The sequence below is a fragment of the Eulemur rufifrons genome, chromosome 8, assembly GCF_041146395.1.
Source record: "Eulemur rufifrons isolate Redbay chromosome 8, OSU_ERuf_1, whole genome shotgun sequence".
Taxonomy (NCBI): domain Eukaryota; kingdom Metazoa; phylum Chordata; class Mammalia; order Primates; family Lemuridae; genus Eulemur; species Eulemur rufifrons.
The window spans coordinates 30,301,157-30,321,065 of NC_090990.1; the positions used below are offsets into that span (position 1 = coordinate 30,301,157).

The 19,909-nt window shown below is 42.3% G+C and overlaps 1 protein-coding gene across 1 annotated transcript in view; it reads left to right on the forward strand.

Moving 5' to 3' along the window:
- Positions 1 to 19,437, forward strand: part of RIMKLA (ribosomal modification protein rimK like family member A) — a 28,394-nt gene extending 8,957 nt beyond the window's left edge. The window contains exons 2-5 of the mRNA XM_069477790.1: positions 5,779 to 6,009; positions 10,783 to 10,869; positions 16,305 to 16,508; positions 18,947 to 19,437. Of these exons, the coding sequence (XP_069333891.1) occupies positions 5,779 to 6,009; positions 10,783 to 10,869; positions 16,305 to 16,508; positions 18,947 to 19,437 (1,013 nt within the window). The remainder of the gene's footprint in view (positions 1 to 5,778; positions 6,010 to 10,782; positions 10,870 to 16,304; positions 16,509 to 18,946) is intronic.
- Positions 19,438 to 19,909: the final 472 nt, after the last annotated feature.

A 19,909-nucleotide genomic window follows, 5' to 3' on the forward strand; every position in this document is an offset into this window, starting at 1 on the left:
AGATGAAGTTTATTCATTTTATACATTTCCTTAGAGCCCAGAGGCACTATGAGTGAACATCTCCTTTCTGAAACTTTCTTTGATTCTCTCTCCCCAGGCAGAGATAATCATCTTAACTGCCTCCTCCTCCTTTGCTGGCATTGTACCCTGATATATAGGACAGGCCTGTTAGAGCACTTGGCACATTCTGTTATAGTCAGTCAGCTCCTCTCCCCAACCCCTGCCCAACAAGACTGATAGTTCTTATTACGTAGGTGCTCTGCATAGAGCATTAATGGCATTAGTAACAGTTGTGTGTTGTCTTTCTTCTTAAATCCCAGGGATAATGTTTGTTTCACTCACACCTCTCAACCTCCATGGCTAGCCCGAAGGAGAGGGTGCCTGTTCCTTAGCTGTCAGTGACCCACCTAAGTCCCTTTGGTTTTTTACCATTTGACTGCACGGGGTGGGGGAGGAGCCCACTTCTAACCACCAGCACCTGCACCTCTGTCTGGGGCTCTCCCTGGTCATTGGTGCCTACTTTGCCCACCCATGCATGGCAAGCCAGAAGGGCCAGGGAATTAGCACCATGCCCCTGGAGCGGCCTTAACCAGACTGAGTAGATGTATAAAAATTCTTAATTGCCAGCTCCCTCGCCCCTTGGGTGGAGTGGCTGAGGTGCGTGTGCTGGTAAGCCATTTCTAGAGCTCCTCCACAGGTTCAGCTCTGGTTGCTGCAGGTGGTGACTCACGTGGTAATACACCCTTTATTGGCCACATTCCCTTGTCTACTCCCCCACCAGTGTTTTCTGAATTTACTACCCAAATGGTGTATTTGCACTTAAATCCTTGCCTCAGAATGTGCTTCTGGGGAAACCCAAACTGACACTTGGTTTGGCTGAAAGTAGGTGCTAAATGAATATTCACTGAAGGAATATCTGAAACAATAAATGTGTTCTATGAGTGAATGAATGCATGGATGAATGAATATTTAAGTTGTGTCTCTTTCTCCGTGAGGGAACTATAAGCTCCTGGTAGGCAGGGACCACCTGGTTCATCTTTGTATTCATGTTTAATAGTGTTTCTGACTCATACCACCAGTTCAATAAAGGTTGGATTGAATTAAATGACCTCAGAATAGCAGTTGGTGGAAAGAGAAAATGGTCCCACAAATGACTATGGGTTTTAATGAGATGGAGGTGAGACTTCTATGGACGCTGGAACAAATACTTTAAAAGTGAAGGAGGCGTGGAGATAGCATCTACTCATTAAGAATAAAAATAACTGTCCAGGTGTGGTGGCTCATGCCTTAATCTCAGCACTTTGGGAGGCCAAGGTGGGAGGATTGCTTGAGACCAGCAGTTTGAGAGCAGCCTGGGCAACATAGCAAGACCCTGTCTCTACAAAAAATTTAAAAACATAGCTGGGTGTAATGGCATGCTCCTGTAGTCCCAGCCACTAGGAAGGCTAAGGCAGGAGGCTTGCTTGAGCCCAAGGGTTTGAGGCTGAAGTGAGGTATGATCATGACACTGCACTCCAGTCTGGGCAACAGAATGAGATCCCATCTCTAAACAAAAAAGAGTAAAAATAACTTCCTTATGAGAAAATTCTGGGGCTGTTGAAGAAAGAAATGAGGGAAAAGCTAGAGAATGATGGAGATGAGCCAAATCATGTTTGGATGACACATCTTCCTCCTAACACAACAATATCATCTAAAGTGCTTAGTGGATTATCCACTTTATTGTTGATTCCTTTTTGGCAACTTTTAGAGTTTCACTATCAGCCACCGTTACATGATCCTGCTAAAATAAATGATTCTAAAAGCTGCCATAAGTGAGGTGCTTTTTTGCTCTCATGCTAAAATATCCTGCTATTTTCTTATTTCTGCAGCTTGCTTTGTACATGAAGGTTTTTCTAGCATACTAGAATCCAGCTTAGTGTCAAAACTTACTTTTGTGAATCCAAGGATGTATGTGTGTGCACAGGTTGGGAGGGTGGTGACTCATGATGCTTCAATTTTGTGCAAATACAAAGACATTTACAGTCAAATGTATTCCAAGGATCTGCATTATGTCTTTAATTTAAATGAGATAATATATGTGAAAGTTCATAGCAAAGAACCAAAAACACAACAGATGCTCAATAAAAATGTTAGCTGAATTCAAATCTGAATTGTAGCACCTTTTATTATTCATGCTTCTCCTTCCCTCCATTGATATGAATGATTGAGAATGGTTTTTAAGTTTTAGAACTCTACTTTCCAATAATCATTTGCTCATTTCTAAGGCTACTTTTCTTTATTATAAAGTACATTTCTTTGCTATTGCACATACAAATGCAAAAGTCTAGTTTTGGAGAATTTAACTTAATTCAACCCAATATATGGGTTAGAAAAAAACAGACCCAATTCTTTGGGAAAAGTTATCCCAGTTTTCTATATCTTGTTTCTGATGCATTAAAATATTTCCAAATATAAATAGCTCAAAAAAATCAAAACACAATTACCCCTGAAAGTAGATTATTCTTTTTAATATGGAGAAAATATTGTCTGGGTTTCAAAAAGTTTATTTAGACTAGGTTGGCAATTGGTCACTGTACTAACTAGTCTGGGATCTGTTCTTTTTTCCACTACTATCTTATTGACCCATTTGGGGACAGAGTGATCATTTTAGTTTTAAAAAAAGTGATTTGAGGCTAAACATAGTAAATCTTAAGTCCAATGCGGGAGTCTGGGAGACATCCTAGAGGTAACTCAGCTGCCTCCCCAAGTTAAGGTGACACCCAGGAGCACTAAGGCACTTAATCACATGGAATCCCTTGTTATCGGAGGGCAAGAGCCTCTCATCACGGAGGGCTTTCCTTCCATTTCCTGGCAGCCAAGCAGAGCCCTGTCCTCCTTGGTGTCCTGCATCAGCTCCTCATGCCCTTGACGTGAGGCTTGTAGATTACAGTAGAAATGTCAAGGATCCTGGGGAAGGTGACACATTAAGCTCCATCCTGTGTTAGGTTTATCAGGTGCTTTTCTGAGAGGCGATGTTAATGCGGAGAGGGGAGCAGAGATTACTTAAGTGGTTAAAGGTGCCAGAGTTCACAGGCGGGTCTGCCAAGGGCCAGCCTTAAACCCAGCTGGTCCTTGGCCGTGGCTGTGTGGAACTGCTGTTCCTGCTGAAGCCACCACGAGCAGAAGCCTCGCATCTACTTCTAGAAATGTGACGGGGAAGGCAGTCAGAACGAGCAGGGGGCAAGTGAAGTTGCCCACAGCAAGAATGTCAGAGCTGTGTCAGTGGGCAAAGATGTAATTAGCTTTGCAGCTGCATCCCTTCACATATTATGGCCCTCCTGGCACAGGGCTGGACGGCCAGCTCAGAGTCAGACACTAGACCTGTCTAGCTGCTTGGTAGAGCCTTTTGGGCTACACTTTAACCCATTGCATTCTTCATTTATTAAAGGATTCAGTTGGAATGAGCCAGGCCCAAAGATTTACCTTTGGAGAAGAGAGATGAAGTCCTGGTAAGACTTCCTAGGTCTATGTGAATCTGCTTGTTGAGGCTGAGCTGTCTCTGTCCACTTGTGGTTGGTATTTCCAGAAATGACTGAATTCTTCCCATTCAGAAGTTTAACTGTTTGTCTGTGATCTCATGTTGGGATTTGAAAGCCAGATGTTTTTGCTGCTTCTCGTTTTTCTAGGTCACTTTTCTGTTGCAAAGCCATTTTTCTCATCAGGTGGTAAAAATCTCCATAAATTGTCCTTCCTTGCTTAGTAGAATGTCTGTGTAATGATAATGCCAGTGCCTTACATATATATAGTATTTTATAGTTTTCAAAGCATTTTTACATATATTATCTCACTATGTAATGTTGTCCTGGATGTTCTGTATTTACTCACCATTTTCACCAACTTGAATACTTTTCTTTCTTTCTTCTCTTACCACTTTTGAGGATGCTATATAGGGTTTACTTCCTCCCCTTTTCATATTACTTTCCCCAGGGGCTATAAGTGGCAAAAGAAGTTTTCAAAGAACAGTGAAAGCATATGTAAATGGTACTGTTTTGTGGTGGCAAAGTAAAGATAACCTGTGTGCTCTTCCTGACTCATCCCTGAGAATTATGTTCCAGTTCCTTGGGTTCACACTATCAGCAGAAGTACTGAAAACAATTTATTGTAATGACTACACCTACCCTCACCCTGCCTTTTTTAATCAGTGAAACATCTAGAATAAGGGGAAAGTGTGCTAGTTAGAGCCATGTAGTAGTTTTGTGGGTGTTTTGTTTTTAATTTTTTGTTTAGAGCATTTGTATTGATATTATTCATCAGCTGATGGAGAAATTGTAACTTCACTAGCACCTTTTGTTTTCTTGGAATTATATGGTTATGCAGTACAATATCAGTTATGAAATAGAAGGTGCTTTAGGTTAAATCCTATAAGATGGTTCTGTAAAGTGTGTTTTCAAGGTTTTCTTTAGAGCATTTTAGAGACCCCTTTAAGGTTCATAAGGCAAACCAAGTCATTCCTTGAACTTAGTTCTCATTGCCCTACCCATCCTATTTCCTGTCTCCGTCATTCCCTCCCCAGATGCCGGGTGCACTGTAGACACCGAGGTAAGTACTTAGAGTAATACAAGCCATAGGATGCCAGGGCTGAAAGGGACCAACCAAGTTGCTGCTAGCCCCTCTGACCTTTGCATTCTCTCTGCACCATCCTTGAGTGACCAGTGAGCCTCAGCCCATTACATCCTAAGGGGGTGGAAAAGTATCCCTTTCGTTGAGCCCAAATCTGTCTCGCTGTAGCTTTCATCCAATTCAACAAACAGGGAGTGGCTGCTATGCACCAGGCACTAATCTAGGGCCTGAGTTTACAGCAGCAAACAGACAAAATAATGCTTTTATGGATAGCTCTATCTCTTAGGGTCACAGAAGACAAAACAAATAAGTCTTCTGCACTGAAGCCTTTAAGAAATTTGAAGACTGTGCTCATGTTCTTCTGAGTCTTCACTTTAAGCTAATACTCCCAACGAACCCAGTGTAATACAGCTTCAGGTCTTTTCGCTACATAAATGCATTCTCGTTTTGTTTAATATTGAGCTGATTTTTAGTAGATTGGTTTTTTTAAGGTTTTTTGTTATAAAGGTAATATGTACTTGGAGAAATTTCAGAAAATATAGATAAATATAAAATATAAAGAAGAAATTACCTGTACTCCCATTACCCACTGTTAAAATGTTGGTATATTTACTTCTAGCCATTTGCAACTTGTGTCTGTTTACGTAGTTGAGATCATAATGCATTATTTATAATTTTGTATCTTTTTTTTCACTTCACATTGACATTTGTGCTTTTATTATATTGATAGAAATCACTGAAATGGTTGCATGATGTTCCAATCAGATAAACTTTTAAAGGTTAAGTAATAAAAGAATGGAAGGGGTTCCTAAAATGGACTACACTGTTTCCTTTTCATTAAGCCTTCGGCCTCCTAAGGCACTACCCTTTGAATAGTACTAGTCCTACTAGAGGGAAAGTGCTGGACTCCATATCTCCTATGGATTCTTCTAACTTGGATTATTCTTGATATGCTGCTTTTTTCCTGTTCATTCCTTTGTGTTTCCTCATGATCATGCTCTGCCCATTTGTTTGAAGTGTAGGGTTGCCTGTAGTTTTCTTGTTACACTGGGATGTCCAGATGGTTGTTTTTGAGGCTCCGTTCCTGCGAGGTTCAGTCTTGAGGAGTCTGTTGGAACCAGTTCTGCTGGTGGACTAACGATGGCAAGCACAGCACTCACCTTTGTCCTTGGATTTCAGGCCTCCAGCTGAACCAGAAGGCCCTCACCACCTTCCCAGACGTGGTACTTGTGCGGGTGCCCACACCCTCAGTGCAGTCGGACAGCGACATCACTGTCCTGCGACATCTGGAGAAGCTGGGCTGCCGCTTGGTCAACCGCCCACAAAGCATCTTAAATTGCATCAACAAATTCTGGACATTCCAGGAACTGGCTGGACATGGGGTCCCCATGCCAGACACCTTCTCTTATGGTGAGTCTCCTTGAAATACAGTTGGAATTTATCTTCCTAAACCACCTGCATCTCTCTATTTTCTTTCCCCAGAAGCCTTCTAGTATCTGTTGTTGCTTTTCAATATGAGTGTGTTGCAAAAAATTGAGTCTTTATCCTGGCCATTCTTTCTGTCTGGAATGCCTTTGGTTCTTTCTCTCTATAAGTCATTCATTAAATATGTATCTGGTAAATACTATGTGCCAGCCACCGTCCTAGGCATTGGGATACAGCAGTAAGGGAATCTTGCCCTCAAGGCATTCCTAGTTCATGAGGGGCAGAGGACAACAACTAAACAGACAATTTCAATGCAGTGTGATAGTGTCTCCATAAGAGTTAGTGCCGGGTGGTGCAGGAATACATAGGAGAGCTCCTAATGGAGTTTAGACATTGAGGAAGACTTCCTACAAGAGATAACATCTAACTAATCTGAAGTTAACCAGCTAAACAAAAGGGGTGGGGAGTAATCTAAGCAGAGAGCAGAATATAAAGGTAAGAGACAACATGACCTGTTGGTGGTGTCATGAGTAATTCCTCCAGTGTTAAGGGAGAGAGAGTTGAGATATAAGGCTGGAAAGATAAGGATGTGGCATATATAGCATGTGAACGAGATCAGGGTTCATCCTGAGATTAACAGGAAGTTATGAGAGGCCTTTAATCAGCGAGGGTGGCCTGATCAGAGTTATAGTTCAGAAGGTCACTTTGGTCCCACTGTGGAGAAGGAATTGGACAGGGGTAGAAATGGGATCAGTAGTGGTAGGTGTTTAAAATAATGCAAATAAGCAATGATTGGCTAAATTAATAGTAAGAATGAAGATGGGTAAACGAATTCAGGAATTAGGAAGGAAATAGAAATAATAAGACATGATGATTGTTTGGATATGGAGAGAAATCAAAGGTGACTCTGATTTGGGCAACCAGAGGTGAAAGCAAACATTCACTTAGACTAGAAACATGGGAGGGGAGAAGCTGATTGGTGGGCAGGGGTGAGAGGTTGTGGGGGAGAGATGATTTCAATTTGGAACATTTTCTGTTTGAGATGTCTGTGGTATATACAAGTACAAATATTCAGTAGGCAGCAGGTAAAAGGATCTGGAGTTTCTGAAAGAAATGCAGACTAGGGAAGAGGGTTTGGAGGCCTTCATTATGTTAGGTGAAGTCACAGGAATGGATGAATATTCAGGGGGAATATGTAGAATGAAAAAAGAAGGCTGAACGATACACTTAAAAGGTTAAAATGGTAAATTTTACATTATGTATATTTTATTACAATAAAGAAATAAAATTTAGAAAGAGGGGGTCCTTTAGAGAATGAGCAGAGGAAGAGGAACCTATTAAAGACACTAAGCAGGAGCAACTTGAGAGGTGAGAAGAGAAAGAAGAGAGATTAACAGGAGCCAGTGGAGAGAGTATTCCAAGAAGTATGCTATAACCAAAAGTATTGTGTGATTCCAAAAGGACAAGTATCATAAGCACCGAGATGTGTGTGTTAGATGTAGCAACAGGGAGTTTAATGAAGGCAGCTTTGCTTTAGTGATGGGGAAAGGAGCCAGATTGATGGGGGTGAGGAAAGGAGTGGAAAGTAAGGAAATGGAAATAGTGAGTTTCTATAACTCTTACAGGTAGTTTACGGTAGGGATACAAAGTTGCAGTTAAGGGGCCGGGCGCGGTGGCTGACGCCTGTAATCCTAGCACTCTGGGAGGCCGAGGTGGGCAGATCGTTTGAGCTTAAGAGTTCGAGACCAGCCTGAGCAAGAGCGAGACCCCATCTCTACTAAAGAAAATAGAAAGAAATTAGCTGGACAATTAAAATATATAGAAAAAATTAGCCAGGCATGGTGGCGCATGCCTGTAGTCCCAGCTACCCGGAGGCTGAGGCAGTAGGATCGCTTGAGCCCAGGCGTTTGAGGTTGCTGTGAGCTAGGCTGATGCCACGGCACTCTAACCTGGGCAACAGAGTGAGACTCCATCTCCAAAAAAAAAGAGAAAAAAAAAAACCAAAGTTGCAGTTAAGGGATAGTGCAAGGTCAAGGAATAGGGACTCTGTTTAAGATGGGAGAGACCTGAGCATGTTGTAAATGCTAATGAAATTAGGAACTGAGAGGTTGAAAGTACCACAGAGAGGGGACACTGTGATGGTGCAAGATCCCTGACAAGGTGAGAAAGAAAAGGGGTCCAAAGCACAGGGCCAGGGATGGCCTTAGATTAGGAGGACCTCTCTCTCCCTGCACTGTAAGGAAAGGAAAAAAGGATGGCTAGAGAGGAATTAAGTTTATCAGCAGGAAACTGGGAGTTCCCTTCATATAAAATGTCCTCTTCATGCAGGTGCCCCTTCATTTTTTAATCATTAGCACTTGTCTGAACAAGACATGTCTTGTCATTATTCTAGAGTATTTTGCTTTGCAAAATGAACTATATGGTACCATCTGTGGTAGGCAGAATAATGGTCTCCACAAAAATGTCCACGTCCTAATTTCTGGAACCTATGAGTATGTTTGGTTACATGGCAAAAGAGAATTAAGGTAGCAGGTGGAGTTAAGGTTGCTAATCAGATGACTTAAGGAGATTATCCTAAATTATCCAGGTGGGCCCAATGTGTTATAATAAGTGTCCTTAAAAGTGGAAGAGGGAGGGAGAAGAGACTCAGAGGGAGCTGTGACTACGGAAGAAGATCAGAGTGATGAGATGTGAGAAGAACTCTACCTGCCATTGCTGCCTTTGAAGATGGAAGGGAGCATGAGCTCTAGAGGCTGGAAAAGGCAAGGAAACAGATCCTCTAGAGCCTCAAAAAAAGAATGCAACCACCTGACGCTTTGATTTTAGCCCAGTGAGACCTGTGTTGGACTTCTAACTACAGAACTGTAAGACGATAGATTTGTGTGTTGTTTAAACCAACTTGTTGGTAATGTGTTACAGCAGCAATAGAAAACTAGTACAGCACTGTACCCACACAATGCATCTATCTAGCACAGTTTTGCAAGCTAGGAAGTAAACCACAAGGACCTCTCAGCAGGTCAAATGTGTCACAAACCCCATTCACTGAACAAATGGGAAAGCTCTTCAGACTCCTATCTGGTACCAAATTTCCCCTGTGCTGGAAAAATCATCTCACAAGTTATTTTGTTCTTTCTAAGCCCATAGCAAAGATAAGCAGAAAGAGAAACTTCTGCTCTATACCGACAGCAAATGTCAGCTGGCATCTGACAGCAAGGAATGTGACAAACCTTTAGAAACAACTAGGAAGCACACTAGTTTGGTGCCATTAAATAAAGGGCAAATGAAGTCTCCAAAGGCTTTATGGTACAGTCATTAATGTTCATGACATTGACTCTAAGTTATAAAGAAAAGGTTATGTTCAATAGTATATATAAGGAATCAAGGAAGTTTGTAAAACAATTTAGAAAGGGTTGGTTTTTTTTTTTTATTTGTTTGTTTGTTTGTTGTTTGTGACAGGGTCTTACTCTCTTGCCTGGGTTAGAGTGCAGTCGTGTGCTCATAGCTCCCTGCAACCTCGAACTCCTGGCCTCAAGTGATCCTCCTGCCTCAGCCTCCTGAATAGCTGGGACTACTGATGCATGCCACCATACCTGGCTAATTTTTCTATTTTTCTTTTTTTTTGTAGAGATAGGACCTTGCTATTGCCCAGGCTTGTCTTGAGCTCCTGGGCTCAAGCGATCCTCCCACCTGAGCCTCCCAAAGTACTACAATTATAGGCATGAACCACTGTACTTGGCAATTTAGAAAGATTTTCATGCACGTTATTATTCATATTTTTAAAATTAAGGCTTAAAGAGGTATATAGTGAAGTCAGTTCAGGCTTTAGAGTCATAACTGAACTTTGGGTGAGACAAATCCCCAGGCTTGGTTTCTTGGAGTATTGGTTTTCTATTTCCACATAAGAAACTACTAAAAACTGAGCAGCCTAAAATAACACCCATGATTATCTCATACTTTCTGTAGGTCAGCAGTCCAGCCACAGCATGACGGGTTCTCTGTTTAGGTCTCACAAGGCTGAAATCAAGGTGTCAGCTGGGGCTGTGGTCTCATTTCAGATTTGAGGTCGTCTTCTAAGCCTGCTGGTTGTTGGCATTCAGTTCCTTGCAGTCGCAGGACTGAAGTCCCCACTTCCTTGCTGGCCATCACCGGGGGCCATTCTCAGCTCCTAGAGGCTGCCCTCTTCTCTGCCATGTGGCCTTCTCCACAGTGTGGCAGTTTGCTCCTTCAAAGCCAGCAGAAGAGCCTCTCTGACACTTCACCTTTTTTAAAGGGCTCACCTGACAGATCAGGCCCACCAAGGATCATCTTCCTTTTGATTAACTCAGTCAACTGATTAATGACCTAATCAAAGGCATGATATCCCATCATATTCACTGGTCTCTTCCATACTCAAGAGAGGGGATTATAGAAGTTGTGTACAAGAGAGGGTAGGAATCTTGGGGACCATCTCAGAATTCTGCCTACTGCAGCCATTGTAATGGGAAACGTACCTACCTGTGCGATTGTTATGAGGACTACACAAACCAGAGCATGCAAAGCCTTTGCCACATAGAAGGTACTTGATAAATGTTGGTTTCCTTACCTTTCTGCTCCTGCCTCTTACATTACAAGTACATGATGCTTGTCTGTTGGATTGAATGGGTCTATAATCAGAGAGACATGAGCCCTCGCAAGAATTCCCACTGCGGGGCAGGGTGCAGTGCTGGGGTGACCACTGCCTGACCGTCAGCCTTACTGACTTTCACCTTTTCTTGGCAGGTGGACATGAAGACTTCTCTAAAATGATTGATGAAGCTGAGCCCTTGGGCTACCCGGTTGTGGTGAAGAGCACACGAGGCCACCGGGGTCAGTGCTACTCCTCCAGGGCTTCCTGGTCGTCGGTTCATCCGGGGCTGCAGCTCTGCAGGGACAGGGCTCTCCTCCAGTGCTGCTTGGGAAGATGGAGCTCCCCCTTGAGGAGCCTGCGGTGTAGTTCTTCTCTCTGTCCCCTCCTGTTTGTCCCCACGGTCCTTGCTTTTGTCAGGTCCTGCTTATCTCTTCCCTGGACTCTGGCAACAGACTGCTGACCTGACTCTGATTGGTTTCCCTAACTCCACTGCCAGTGCATCCTCCGTTCTTTTTTTGAAGTAATTCCTCTGAAACTTAGATCTATTCTTGTCACTCTCTTGCCAAAAAACCCTCCCAAGACCCTGTGTTGCCTATTAGACAAAGTCCATTTTCCTCATCGTGACACTGAGGGCTCTGTAGCATCAACCTTCTCTTGCAGCCTTCTCTGGCCACATGACCCCTTCATAATCCATTCCAGATTACTTCTCATTCGCCAAATAGACCACGCATCTTCCTCTCTTTAACCGTCTGCTCTTTTCCCTTTGCCGGGAATGCCATCTTCCTCTGCCTACCTGGTGAACACGTGTGCTCCTCCATTCAGGCCAGTTCCAAATGTCATTTCTTTTCTACCCACATCCCTGATCTCCCTCCCTGTGTTCCATACAGAATTAACTGCTCTTCCCTTTTTGTTCCTGTGCACTTTGGACATGCCTCTGGCATAGTGCCGCACTTTATAACAGTTATAAGTTTATGTGTCTGCTCCCTTTATTAGACTGCGAGCTGCTTGGCAGTGGGGACCAGGTCCTGAGAGTCTCTGTCTCTGTAAGGCTTACTGCAGTGCATGGTAGGGACTCGGCAGGGACATTGGCAGCAGAAAGCAGTCCTCCTGCAGAATGTGAGCAGGCACCTCATCATGACACCCAAATGGCCTGCATAAATGCCCGGGGCATCTGGAATAAGGGGAGATAACCCTAAACAGACACCTAATGGTCAATTACTGTGATGGAAGGACTGTGAAATAGAAATGAACTAGACGCAGTCACTGCTCTCAAGGGGCTCAAAGGTGTAGATAGTAGAGACAGTTGCATTGCAGGTGATCGCTACTGTAGCAGGCACACGAGGGGCCTGTTGGAGCCTGAAGGGGAGGGGTGGGCAACTCTGCTGTGAAGGCTTCACTGGAGGTAAAGAGAGACTTAAGTCGAAGTGTAGAATTTGAACTGGAGGAAGTGAGTGAGCAGCGTGCAGAAGCAGGTGTAGACACAGCAGCCTGGGAGCCGAGGGGTCCTGGTGAGGAGCGGAAGAGACGAGTCTGTGTGGGAAGGGGGGACTCTCAGTACGACTCAGATACATTGCCAGGCTGAACTTCAGTCTTTCAACCAAGTATTTTATTGTGGTAAAGTATATAAAACCTAAAATTGGTCTAATATTGAGTGCCCACAAAGTGCCAGGCAGTATCCTAGGGTCTGAGGTTACAGATAAATTCCTGCCCTCAGGGAGCTTACGTTGTAGAAGGTAAGACGGTAAACAGAAATTAAATATAGTACATAATTTTTTTCAAGTTTTTAAAATTGAGATATGAATCACATAAAAAATTTATCATTGCAAAGTATAAAATTCAGTGGATTTTAGTAAATTCACTGGTTTACAACCATTAGCACTATCTAATTTCAGAACATTTCCATCACCCCCAAAAGTAACTGCCTACTTATTAGAAGTTAGTGCCAATTGCCCCTCCCTCAGTCCCTGGCAACCACTGATCTACTTTCTGTTTCTATAGATTTGCCTGTTTTAGCCATTATATCTAAAGAGATTTATATAATATGTGGGCTTTTTGTGTCCGGCTTCTTTCACTTAGCATGATGTATTTTTCAAATGTCATTCATGTTGCAGCAAGTAACTTTACTTTATCCCTTTTCTATTTTATGGATATACCACATTTTGTTTACCTGTTCATCAGTTGGTGGACATTTGGGTTTTTTCCACTTTGTGACTATTGTGTTTAATGTTGCTCTGAACATTTGTGTACAGATTTTTTATGTGAACTTACAGTTTCATTTCTCCTGGGTATATACCTACGAGTGGAATTGCTAGGTTATATGGTAATTCTTTTTGTGTTTTGTTTTTGAGACAAGGTCTCGCTCTGTTGCCCAGGCTAGAGTATAGTGGTGTCATCATAGCTCACTGCAACCTCAAACTCCTGGGTTCAAGCAATCCTCCTGCCTCAGCCTCCCAAGTAGCTGGAACTTCAGGCTTGTGCCACCACACCAGGGTAATTTTTTTACTTTTTGTAGAGATGAGCTCTGGCTGTTGCTCAGGTTGGTCTTGAACTCCTGGGCTCAAGCAATCCTCCGTCCGCTTCAGTCTCCCAAAGTGCTAGGATTACAGACATGAGCCACTGCGCCCGGCCTCATATGCTAATTCTATCTTTAACTTTTAGAAGACTGCCAGACTGTTTTCCACAGTGGTTATGCCATGTTCCCTTCCTACCAGCAATATATGATGGTTCCAATTTCTCTTTGTTCTCACCGATACTTATTTTTTGTTTATTTTTTATATTCCTGGCTTGTCTTCAGCAAGAACACTTGGTATTTTTTATGTATATATGTATATATGTTGATTATAGCCATCCTAGTGAGTGTAAAGTGGTATCTCTGTGGTTTTGATTTGCATTTCTCTAATGACAAATGATGTTGAACATACTTTCATGTGCTTATTGGCCATCTGTATATCTTCTTTGGAGGAATATTTATTGAAATCCTTTGCCTATTTTTTAACTTGAGTCTTTTGTCTTTTTATTGTTGAGTTTAAGGGTTCTTTTTATAATGTGCATGCTAGATCCTTATTAGATACATAATTTGAACATGTTTTTTCCCATTCTGTAGGTTTCCTTTTCATTTCTTAATAGTGTCTTTGATGTACCAAAGTTTTTAATTTTGATGAAATCTATTTGTCTATTTTTTCCTTTGGCTCATGTACTTTTGATGTCATTTTGTGCTTGCCTAATCCAGGGTCATACGTATTTACATCTATGTTGCCTTCTAAGAGTTTTATAGTTTTAGCCCTTACATTAGGGTCTTTGATCCATTTTGAGTTAATTTTTGTATACGGTATGAGATGGGGGTCCAACTTCATTCTTTTTGCATGTGGACATCCGGTTTTCCTGGTACTATTTGTTGAAGAGACTGTTCTTTCCTCATTGAATGTTCTTGGAACCCTTGCCAAAAATCAATTGACCATATGTGTGAAGGTTTATATCTGGGCTTTCAATTCTGTTCCATTGATACATAGTTCTAGCTTTATGACAGGCCACATAGTTTTAATTACTGTAACTTTGTAGTAGATTTTGAAATTGAGAAGTGTGAGTCCTATATCTTTGCCCTTCTTTTTCAAGATTATTTTAGCTATTTGGAGTCTTTTGCATTTCCATATGAATTTTAGGATCAGCTTGTCAATTTCCACAAAAAAGGAAGTTGGAATTTTGATAGGGATTACATTACATCTATAGATCAGTTGAGGAGTATTGCCATCTTAACAATTTATGAACATGGGATGTGTTTCCACTTATTTAGATCTTTAATTTCTTTCAACAATGTTTTATAGTTTTCAGAATATGCCTTATACTTCTTTGGTTAAATTTATTCCTAAATATTTTATTCCCTTTGATGCTATGGTAAATGGAATAGTGTTCTTAATTTCATTTTCAGATTGTTCATTGCTAGTGTAACACATAGTATTTTAGCAGGGAAAATGGATAGGAAGTAAACAGTTACAGTAGTTAAGTTAGACTTTAGCAAGGCAGTGAGTGCACAGGCTGTGCCCTTGAGAAAGTTACTGATCTTGTAGACCCTTTTTTTCCTTATCAATAAAGTAGGAATAACCATCCTTGTCATAATAGCTTCATAGGGCTAGTGTGAAGTGTAAATGAAATAATAAAAAAAAACCAAACTGCTTGGCATTTAGGTGATTAACTAATCTTAGTGCCCTTCCTCCCCTTTTCTCTCTTTGCCTTAAAACTGTAGCTCCTTTATTAACTGTACACTAAGCCCCATACTAGAACCTCTGTACCAGGAACCAAGGAATCCAGTTCCTAACTCTAGCCCCCATCTCTGCTGAAAATTCTGCCTAATGTCCAGAGAACCCTAGTGCCTATAACTGAATCCCAGCCATCTGTTGCAAGGTACCAGATCTCCTGGTGTCAGACATCTAACTACTGGTACCTCTGCTCATTGATTGAGACTTGGAACACTGATGTTGCATTGTGCCTACCTGCTAGGGCCTCTCTGTTTTCCTCCTGTGCCTACTTGCTGGGCCCTCTGCAACTTCTCTGACACTAACTGCCCACTAAACTGCATGCCCTGCTATCATCTGCCACTTGGACATCTTCATATCACTTGGTCCCACTCCTCCAGCTCTGTCAGGTGTTTAGGGTCCAGTTATCCCAGGCATGATGGAGTCCTGGTTATGACATGTTCTGGAGGTTACTTTTCAGTCTTATGTGCCACTAGGAACTGATGCTCATCATTCTTTTTATTAAGACTTCAGAAGTGTTCCACTCCTTTTAAGATGGTGACACAACACTTAGGAAAACCATCTCTATGTTCCATATTTGATAGAAAGAATGCTCATCCTGGGCATGCTTGTGTCAGATTTGCAGAGCAAACTGACCAGGAACCCCTGCTCAGATCTGTTAACTAATACACAAACGGAAAAGTAGATGCTAAGTAATTGCAAAAGCATAGGTGATTCAAGCAGAAAATAAAGAATTTAGAATCAAGAAAGAATGCTTTCCCCAGAGAGCAACAGAAGTATAGGTCATTTCATTTGGAATTAAATGAGTATAGCCACATAATAACTTCCGTATGTTTGAAAGGATGAAGGATGTCTGCTGGTGGCTCCCCCTTTGAGCTCCCACGGTGTTTTGCACAGACCCCTCAGTGTCGTATCATGCTATGCTGTGGTTACCTTTTTTTGATCTCTCTCAATCCAGACTTGGGGTTTCTGTAAAGTATGTCCAATTAATTTTGTTCTGTAAACATTTGGTTGACATCTGCCCTGTGCATTGAGCCCAGTGTGGGGTTTGGAGGACAAAAAAATGAGTGAGACGTGGAACTTGCCTAATCAGCATCCTGGGGTGACAGGAGATGCTAATTAACTGTTTTTGGAACCGAATTGATTAGATCCTTAGGATTTTATTTTGGCCCCTTCTCTGTGTTTCTGGAATACATTATTATATCATTTTGAAAAGAGTGGTGGTGGAGAGAGGCTCCTGAGGACCTAAGGTTCAATGGCCATTTGAGGAGAAGCAAGAGTCTAGTCAGAGAAACAGAAGGGGCCAAAGGTGGGTGAGTTCAGAGAGAACTGATGACCGTGTGGGACAAGGAGGCAGGATGTCAAGGACAGAGTCCGGAGGATTCTCCAACCACTTCTCTTGCTCTTTGTCTTTCTTCTTAAAGGGAAAGCTGTTTTTCTGGCAAGAGATAAACATCACCTCTCAGACATCTGCCATCTGATCCGCCATGATGTGCCCTACCTGTTCCAGAAGTATGTGAAGGAGTCGCACGGAAAGGACATCCGGGTGGTGGTGGTAGGGGGCCAGGTGATAGGATCAATGCTCCGCTGCTCCACAGACGGACGGATGCAGAGCAACTGCTCTCTAGGTAAGGTATAAGAGCGCACAGTCAGTCTGTTGGTCATGGAAGGCCGCCAGGATTTTTCACTGGGGTATCTGGGCCTGTTTAGTAACTGTATATTGATCCCTACTATCTTGTCGGACCCTCTGCTAGCCTCCAGGATCTCACAGATAGGAATGAGAAATGAGCCCATTCCTGTTGCAGCAAGCATTCCAGGGCGGGGAACAGATGAGTGTAAGTGCTGTGACAGAGGTCAGAGTAGGGGTGTCAGGACACGGAGGTTTGAACCCTATCTTTTAGGTGTTAGGACTTGTCAGGTTTTAAAAAGGGACCAGTGTTTGAGAAAACTCCATCTGGGTAAAGGATGGATTGAAGGCATAAGATGGGAGGCAGGGAGATGAGTTTCGAGGCTATTGCAACAACTCAGACAAGAAGTAATAAGAGGCTAAGCTAAAGCAATGACAGGAGAAAAAGGTCATATTTTCCTTTTACATTTATTATGACTGAAAATTGTTTTCCTTTTGTGTATAATGCTATTAGAAAGCTGCAGTTTATGCTTTGGTCGAATGCATGAAGCCATCTCATCAACCTATTGGTAAAATTTGTTTTCTGTTGTGGTGAATGCAAACATTCCAGGGGGGATGTAAGTTCTTGTCCCCATCACCAAAAGCTATTGTCAACCTCATTGAATGAATGTGTGTATTGGTAATATGAAAAAAAAAACACCTATAGTTATTTTTTCCTAAATCACCAGATGCATACCAAGTCCAGTGACTAATAAAGAGGCATAGACATTGATTTGGTTCCTCTTTCATTAACACTCATTGAGCATGTCCATGAGCAGACTCTGTTAGACATTGGGAGTATAGAAATTATGAGAGAGACTTGCCCTCAGGTAGCATGTGGTCCAGTAAAGAAGACACATAAACAGATAGCTGTAAGATATTGTGATGAAGTGGTGTGATACAGTCAACTGCTAGATTCAGGATGGCACAGGACTAAGTACCTTCCGTGTTATTTCATTTTCATGATAATCATGTGTAGTGCCACAGTACTGAACCTTGTGTATTATCATTTTGTCTTTTTAGTGACCTTACAGAATCCATTCTTTAGTAACCACACAGTTTTATAATTTATACATGTTGCTTTTCTTTCTTCCTTCCTTTCTTTCCTTCCTTTCCCCCCTTCTCTCCCCCTCCCCTTCCCCTTCCCCTTCCCATTCCCCTTCCCCTTCCCCTTCCTTCCTTCCTTTCTTGAGACAGAGTCTCACTCTGTTGCCCCCAGTAGAGTGCAGTGGCGTCATTGTAGTTCACAGCAACCTCAAACTCCTGGGCTCAAATGATTCTCCTGCCTCAGCTTCCCAAGCAGCTGGGACTACGGGCATGTGCCAGGACACCTGGCTAATTTTTGTATTTTTAGTAGAGATGGGGTCTTGCTCTTGCTCAGGCTGGTCTCGAACTCCTGAGCTTAAGTGATCCTCCCGCCTCGGCCTCCCAGAGTGCTAGGATTATAGGCATGAGCCACTGCACCAGGCCCATGTTGCTTCTCTTGCTGAGCTATTTAAAACTGTTTTATAGCCTTTTCCTCATACAGTGTCATAGGTGGGAAGGGACAGTGTTAAGGTAAAGACTTGAGTTATTGGGCCTGAGAATACAAGTCTTAAATCTTTGCAAGGAGGCTAAATAGAGACAATAAAATCTGAAGTCCTAGCTTTTTAACAAGTAAGGGCAACCAGCCTCTCTCTGTACATAATTTTGTCTCAAAATCCTCTCCATCTCTCTCTTCTTAAAAATCAATAAGTTAATTTTATTTTTTCTAATCATAAGAGGAATACATTCTCAATGTAGAAAATTTAGAAAATAGAGCAAAGTCAAATGAAAAAAGATATTTCGCATTATTCCCACCATTTAGCGACATTTTGGTGTTATTGTTTCCAGTCTTTTTTTCTGAGAAATATCTTTTGGTACAGTTATGGTCATACTAGACACTCTTTAGTCCTGTGTTTTCCTACGTGATTACAAGTTCTCTATGAGCATTATTATTAACGGCTGTAAAATATACTGTGTTGCTCTATTGTAAGCTATTTAGATTATAATTTTTCATTTCGTATTTCAACAAATATTTATTGAGTGCCCACTATGTACCAGGTGCTATGATTTTCCAGTATTTTAAATAACACTGTCATCAACATCTATGTGCATAAAGCTTTTTTCCTGTAACTAGATTGTTTCCTTAATAGTGGCATGGCTGGGTCAGAGGGAATCAGCACTTTAAGGCTCCGGATAAGACATGACTATATTGTTTTCCCAAAGGGTGTCCTGATTTCCATCTTGACCTTTTGTGAGTAATGACCGAGCCTGTCTCACTGCCCCTCCTCAGCACACCCCTGTCTCTTCCTTGAAGAGTCATTTGACTTGTCATTCAGTATCTGTTGTCACCTTTCCATCACTGTGCTTTCCCTGCAGGTGGTGTGGGCGTCATGTGCCCGCTGACGGAACAAGGCAAGCAGTTGGCTATTCAGGTGTCCAACATCCTGGGCATGGACTTCTGTGGCATTGATCTCCTTATCATGGATGATGGCTCCTTTGTGGTGTGTGAGGCAAATGCCAATGTCGGCTTCCTAGCCTTCGACCAGGCATGCAACTTAGATGTGGGTGGGATCATTGCAGACTATACCATGTCCTTGCTGCCAAATAGGCAGACTGGGAAGATGGCTGTCCTCCCAGGACTGTCGAGTCCCAGGGAGAAGACCGAGCCAGATGGCTGTGCTTCAGCTCAGGGAGTTGCAGAGAGCGTCTACACCATCAACAGTGGGTCTACCTCTAGCGAGAGTGAGCCTGAACTGGGAGAGATCCGGGATTCTTCAGCAAGCACAATGGGGGCCCCGCCCCCCATGCTGCCCGAACCTGGCTACAACATTAACAACAGGATTGCTTCAGAATTAAAACTTAAGTGAATTTCTGCTTTTTGGCAGCATTTAAACCAAATCCTACTGCTTCCCTAGTAGTTTTGAGTGAATAAAATCTGGACTAATGTGATTTCATTTGCACAGAAACTAGATATCCCATCTGGGCACTCAGCATTCTTTCTAACGATGATTTAAGCAAATGGCCTAGCTTTGTGGTTTTTACAAAGACAAATATAAAAACACTCACCAAGAACAACATCCAGACCGATCGATCTGAGACTGATGTCTGCTGTGAGCACTTAGATATTATGGCTAACTTTAGAGCACTGACTGTGCTGCTGCTTCTGACTTTGAGCAGTTGAATCCATTAACTTGAAATGGCTCTTGGAAATACTGTACGCAAAAGCCACCAGGAGATGGAGGCATGGGCAGATGAGGTGGAATGTGACTGCGATCATATGTTCTTCATTAAGTGTGTGTGTGATGCTTGGAGAATACGCAGTTCAAACTCTATTAGAGG